The 6450-nt window shown below is 43.7% G+C and overlaps 1 protein-coding gene across 2 annotated transcripts; it reads right to left on the bottom strand.

The window, feature by feature from the left end:
* Positions 1–1595: 1595 nt before the first annotated feature.
* LOC125538308 (protein PSK SIMULATOR 1) lies at positions 1596–6243 on the bottom strand. Of its 2 annotated transcripts, XM_087544190.1 has the most exons (14): positions 5578–6243; positions 5152–5462; positions 4818–4861; positions 4539–4736; positions 4353–4445; positions 4179–4269; positions 4012–4105; positions 3689–3786; positions 3534–3603; positions 3365–3462; positions 2545–2661; positions 2386–2462; positions 2231–2272; positions 1596–2124 (listed from the first exon to the last, which is right to left on the bottom strand). In XM_087544190.1, exons 1-14 carry the CDS (start codon positions 5597–5599, stop codon positions 1956–1958), a joined length of 1524 nt encoding a protein of 507 aa, XP_087400316.1. In that variant the 5' UTR covers positions 5600–6243; the 3' UTR covers positions 1596–1955. The 2 variants fall into 2 exon arrangements, with proteins under 2 accessions (XP_087400316.1, XP_048557527.2); XM_048701570.2 differs by having other exon boundaries at positions 4539–4861; positions 5578–6242.
* Positions 6244–6450: the final 207 nt, after the last annotated feature.

Genomic DNA, 6450 nt, shown 5'->3' on the forward strand with positions numbered 1-6450 from the left:
ACTGAAAAAGAAAAAGCCCGTTCAGGAACCTTCTAGAAGGTTCCCAAAACCGGAAAAAAACGGCTGGAAACATCATAGAAGGTTCCAAAAACCGGGGTCTGCTGTAACGCTAAACGGGCCGGCCCACTCGGTCGCTCCCTCGCACCTGCCCTGTGCGAAGCGTCGACTACTTGCTGCAATGAGCGGCAAGTAGGATTTTCCGCAGCCCACCGAGGAGCATCACCACCGGACCACTCAGTGTCCGCCCTAAAGAGAGCTCCTCCTCGGCGCTCGTTGCGCCGCCTAGCGAAAACAGCGCTCACGACGCGCTCGAATGGGCCGGCCCAACAGCGCGAGGTTGCGCCCCGCTCGCTCGCCTGTTTCTATCGATCACCGTGGCGCTCGAGAACGCTTTGTTCCATCGCTCGATAGGTTCAGTTGACCTCGTTGATCAATTTAGTTGACAACGTTGACCTTCTCTTTAAAAAAGGTAATCTCTTTAACAAAACTTCATCAATTTTTGGAAAAAGTTAATCTATTTGAAAAAAAGTTCATCAATTTTGAGAAAAGTTCACCGAATCGAAAAAAAGTTCATCGAATTTGAGAAAAGTTCACCGAATCAATGGATTTTAAAAAACATTTCATGAATTTGATAAAGTTCATCAATTCTAAAAAAGTTCATCAATTTTGAACATAAAAATTGAAAAGGTTGATCGAATTTGAAAAAAGATCATCGGATTTGAAAAAAAGTTCATCGGATTTGAAAAAAGTTCACCGGATTAGAAAAAAGGTTCGCCGAATTAGAAAAAAGTTCACTGGTTTTGAAAAAAGTTCACCAAATTTCAAAATAAGTTCATCGAATTTTTAAATGGTTCATCCAATTTGAAAAAAAGTTCATCGGATTTGAAAAAAGTTCATCGGATTAGAAAAAAGGTTCGCCGAATTAGAAAAAAGTTCACTGGTTTTGAAAAAAGTTCATTGGTTTTGAAAAAAGTTCACCAAATTTCAAAATAAGTTCATCGAATTTTTAATTGGTTCATCCGATTTGAAAAAAAGTTCATCGAGTTTTTCACAAACTCATCAAATTCGAGAAAAACTCCATTGATTTTGTAGAGGAAAAACTCATGAAGAAAGAAAAGTTTCACAAATTTGAAAAAAGAAAAGAAGAAGAAGAAAGAAAACCTGTACATAATCACGCCAACTGAACTGCCCTGGTGGTTGTCGCGTCGCGCTCGGAACTCGCCTGTCATGGTTCGAAACCCAGCTCTCGCGGAGTTTTAGCTGTTTATAGAAAACAAAAAAAAAATCGAAAATGGGCCGGCCCAATGTGACAAGGGGGGGTATGCGCCCGTTAGTAGAAACAACTGTACCAGGCGCTTGAGTTTTTTGCTGTTTAGAAAACGAAAAAAAAAATCGAAAATGGGCCGGCCCAATGTGACAAGGGGGGGTATGCGCCCATTAGTAGAAACAACTGTAGCGGACGCTTAAGGCGCCGAATAGGAACCAGCCGTTTAGATGGCGATTTGTCTCAAAAAAAAAAAAGATGGCGATGGCCCGACAAGCACCGAGAAAACAAAGATATATCAGGACACAGCACCTAAAAAAATGGGACGATATATCAGGACACAGAACCAAATCTTTTGCGGCATCTGGATACATACATGTACATGTGCAGTATTAAGTTTGCTATTTTGCCATGATGTTTTGAGGTGTTAAACAATGTCAACACCGCATACATGAGATGAAATTAGAGCCCAACCCCTCAAAGAAACCAAAAGATCAAAGGAGAAGCTCTTGTTATTTCCCTACCTAATATCAGGTTTCAAGTCCTTCCTGGTAAGAACAGACACAGTTCCCCCTTCTATACAACCTAGCAACGATGAAAACGAAACAGATCATAATGGCTTTCTGTCTGCTCTTGTCAGGCCATGACTTGTGTGTAATGCGCTTGTTATCACCCCATGACCTGATGATGGTTACATGGACTGGGCTTTTTTAACATTTGCCGTCCGGTTGCTCAGGCTGACAAGGTGGTGAAGCCACACGACCAACTCGAGTATGTAAGCCTCTGTCCTTGCCTTGTCGGCGTGGTAGAGCGTCTCGATCACGTCCGGTCGACCAGGTCCTCTTCCAACCCGCTCGGTCCTGAATGACATGGTAAACAAACCACAGGAATTTCATCGGTAAGAAACCATTCTTATTTCTCTGCGAAATGTAATAGCTAGGACATTGGACAAATTCCCCTGCTTACCCTGATTTTGCCCATTCACTAAACCGCAAGAAGCCTCGGGCACTGAGATTCCACTCAAACGTGCAACCAAACAGACATCAGAAATAGCTATAATTCATTCAAACTGAAAAAGTTACTGAGAATTTTAAAACACTGGTCAGATGTGTGTGCGGTACCAGGTGGTATTGATGGCCATCGGAACAAGCCATTTCAGAGTTCTCTCCATCATTACCCTTATCTGATCAATAGTGAGCTGCAGTAGGAATTCACGATTTAGGATGTGAAATGTTTGTTGATGGGGGTGCTCTCTCTCTCTCTCTATCTACTTGTATTACCTCCCGAGGCATTGAGGAAGTTCTTAATTTATTTGGTAGAGCCAACCTGACCCTTGGTGGCAATCCTTGGTAAAGGGCATCTCTTGAATTTGCGGGTACATACCCTGACCGAGAAACCTTAAACAAACAAACAAACGAACAAAACTTAAATGTGCTGCCGTGCTGCCTCTCACATACTAGCTACTGGATATTGGTCTCTGGAAGTGTCATTTACACTTCTTTGTCCAGCCACTTGTCTTTGGTGGATTTTCCTTTTTTCTATAAAATATCCATTGACCTTTTACACTAAAGATATTACAGATGATGAACTAGAATTCACCGAGATGTCCTGCACACAACACCTCAAGAGAACTGCTACCCGGGTGTACAGTACTCTTCAAACACAGAGATTGTTGTTTTGAGAAATGTTCACTCAAAACTTTCTAAACATTGGCATTGATATCTTTCTAAATATTTAAATTGAACACATGAAAACTATGTGTGTACACATACATGTCTACGGAAGTTCTTTCATAATACTCCCTCCATCCCAAAAAACTTATCTTAGATTTGTCTATATACGGATGTACCCAGACACGTTTTAGTGTTAGATTCATCCGTATCTACATAAATCTAAGACAAGCTTTTTGGGACGGAGGTAATATTATGATTTCATTGGGTTCCATGAATATCTTACAATAGATTTTGGCGCTAAAAGTTGTGCTATCAGGACATGTCATGTCTCTCTGTACTACTGAAACTGATACAGTAAGATCGCAAAAGCAAGCGAATATCACCAGATTCTTGAGCTGAGTTCTCAAAAAGAACTGAAGAAACTTACAATGCCATAGATCTGTATGATAGTGTTTGCATAGTGCAATGCAAGTCCAGCAGGTCCTAGTCTCTGACAGTTCACAGCAGAACTCAGTTCACCTCCATCTACAAATGCATTAAAAGGATCAGTTGGAAAAAGGTGCGACTAATTCAACACAAAACAACCACGGGATTACCATAAGTTCCATATGAGAAATTGATCTCAACATGTAAATACTGGACAATGTCAACAAGCTTCTCAACAACCTGTAACAGGGAATGTATGTTATAGGCAAATACATGACACACCAACAGATCATATGAAGTAAATTCTATAGGAAAAGTTGGTCACTTGTTCCAATGTCTTTGACCACAGAGATCTTTTCTTCAAGTTCTTCACGTAACTTCTTTGGGTCTTCAACTCGAGTTTCACAACTTGAATATTATCTCCTGCAAAGCTATCTGATCAGCGTAAAAACTGCGAACAGTAAAAGGTATGTTGCCATGACAACCATGCACAGATGGATTTGGATTTAGAAAATATCAATGATAAGGTTTAAACAATGCCCAAGCTTTGACAGTCTGCATAAATATCATTTTTATGCATTGGACAGAGATGAAGAGGCAAAAGTATTTCCATTTTAAAAAATGTTGTTACACAAGAAACAGAAATACCTTTTTCAATCTTATTTGAACTTCCACTTCCCTTTAGTTGACAGCGGTAATCTTGCTCAAATCTATCCAAGGCATGTAACTCATGATATAAATCCTGGAAAAAGAAGGTCAAAACCAGATAATCTATTTGCTCAAATGATATCTTGAGAGTAGAGAACAATGCTTACAGTTGTACGTTGAACAAGAGCCATCAGCTTTTGCATCTCCATTGTGGCTGTTTCTTTCAGCTGCTTCTGGGGTACACTTTCTGATTCTAGTCTGGACACCAAGGGGATAAATATCATTCAAGTCAAACAACATGTATGACCCTATGCTGCTCGTCAAAGCAGGAAGTTTCTTACTTTACAAAATAGCGGTCCAGATTATGCCATTGAGGATTTTTACAACGGTTGCCAAACCTGACAATCTCTTGCGAAAATACTTTCAGCTCTTCCCTGGAAACATTAGACAGGGTTCACAAAACAGTCACAGTAAGAGTAACCAGAAAGTCAGTCACAGTGGCCACTGAGGACAAATGTACAATCTACCTTCTGTCATTAGCTACAATCCGCATCAACTCGCCCATGTCACTGGAAATCAAATTCTGCACGCCTTCAGAAGGAAGCACCACCTGTTTGAAGTATGTGACAGAGTCTTCCGAGAGAGATTGCATAACACTTGCGCCTTTCAGTATTGTGTTAGCAACCTCAAAAGCTAGAATTGATATCTGAGTCCCTTTGGTCGTCCTAGAAATAAAACCACCATCCGGGGTTAAGGTTGTCATCAGGCAGCCTAGTGTGTCTAGAATTTCCACTGCTCTCCCATACCCGGCCATGCCGGCTGCACCAAGCCCTGAACCTGTTCTAGAAACCTGCTAACAAAGGCGAAGCATTTCAGGACATACTACATTTGAATAATGTGATTAAACTAAACGTTATACGAGCTAGGCGCAAGTCGTTCTCCTGCATTAGGAAAAATCTGCACAATTCAATCTTTTTTCTAAGATTTAACTCTAATCATTTGAGTGTATCCTAAGGTCATTCCAATTACGAACATAGCTGAATAAACAGAAAAAATTACTGTGTGGTAACATTTATGAATTCAGCTAAAAATGGCTCTGCGAAAGAAAAGAAAAACATTCCGTGCTTATGTACCACTTGCCTTGCTTGTTCCATTGTTTCCAGATGTGTCTTTCGTCGACTGAGATGCCGCCATTTTCCCAGACACAGATGTCTCCGCTGATGTTGATTCGTGCAGCTTACTACTTCCGGAAATAAAGAAGCCATCATCCTTGGGGGACAAGATAAAGGATCGGCTCGTCGACTCCATATTATCTCTGACTTTAGCTTCCCAAACACAGCTGACCTCCTGTTTGTGTGCAAGGTCTATTGAGTCAGGTAACTCGGTGATACCGCCCGCTGGATCATCGAACTCAACATCGGCGACGCCAATACTCCTTCTTGATTTCAACACTGCAAAAGAACAGACGTCACACATGAACAAGCTGTTTTCAGTAGCTAGTCTACTCCTACCTAGTAAGACACTGCAAAGCACCAGCAACGAATTACGAAGAGGCGGTAGACATACTGTAGCAACCGTTGCAGTCCATCCACGGGAAGCCCGTGCCCACAACCGCAAGCACGGCATGGAGGGACGCTGCTCCGGCGAGACCGGCAGACGCCGCCCGCTCGCTGAAGAAAGCGTGAATTCTCCGGATTTCCGCTCCAGCCCCGGCGGCGTGCGGAAGGTGCTCGACGCAATGCGCGAGTCAACGGGGGCGGGAAAAGGAGAGCCTCTCCCCAGCAAGAAACCAAAGAGAGCTCGCAAGGACGACCAGACTAAACAAGTGAGAGATCGAGAGGGGAAGGCGAGCTCGGCGGAAGCTCGGGGATGTAGCTGGGAGGGGAGGGGAGGGGAGCATGGGGGACGGGAGGCGCGGCTTTTTCAGGCCGGATTTGTTTTTGCTCGCCGCGGCAAACGAGACATGGGAGACGCAGACAGGCCACCGTTTCTGGCACAAAAGAATTGGGCGAGACGAAGGCGAGAGTCAGCGCTCTGACCCCGTCGCTCTCTCTTGAGCGGGCGCCCGTGCGCGCCTCGGGATCTCCGGATGGTCTGATCGGTCCATCGATCGATCGCCGGACGCGGCCGGCACGAGGATGCGATCCTGCGGTGCGGTGGTTGGGGCTGGCCTTGCCTGCCGGCCGGCCCCGGGTAGCGTCCGAATGTGGATCGCTTCCCTGCTCACCGGCTGTCTGCCTGCTCATGGTTCTTCCAAGTGCCGGGCACGTTCGTGCACAATATTGTTTTCTTCTGGCAGACTATTCGTTCACGTTGAGAAAAGGAGCATGTGCGAGATGTTTATTCCGGTCTTTTCTCACAATTTATCCACTTTATTTTGGGCAATCCAATTCGGCTCTTGGGAGCATATGCTCCTGCCCATCAAAAATGTTTTTCTTT

Source organism: Triticum urartu, chromosome 2A (genome assembly GCF_056163025.1).
Source record: "Triticum urartu cultivar PI428250 chromosome 2A, HENAU_Tu73, whole genome shotgun sequence".
Lineage (NCBI taxonomy): Eukaryota > Viridiplantae > Streptophyta > Magnoliopsida > Poales > Poaceae > Triticum > Triticum urartu.

Bases quoted from the DNA above. Each gene is read 5' to 3' on its own strand.
- LOC125538308 (XM_048701570.2), bottom strand. From the start codon at position 5,599: ATGGACTGCAACGGTTGCTACA. The intron at 3,604-3,688 runs GTGACCAACTTT...TCCCTGTTACAG, and splicing joins GGTCAAAGACATTGGAACAA to GTTGTTGAGAAGCTTGTTGA. The intron at 2,463-2,544 runs GTAATACAAGTA...TTCCTACTGCAG, and splicing joins CTTCCTCAATGCCTCGGGAG to CTCACTATTGATCAGATAAG.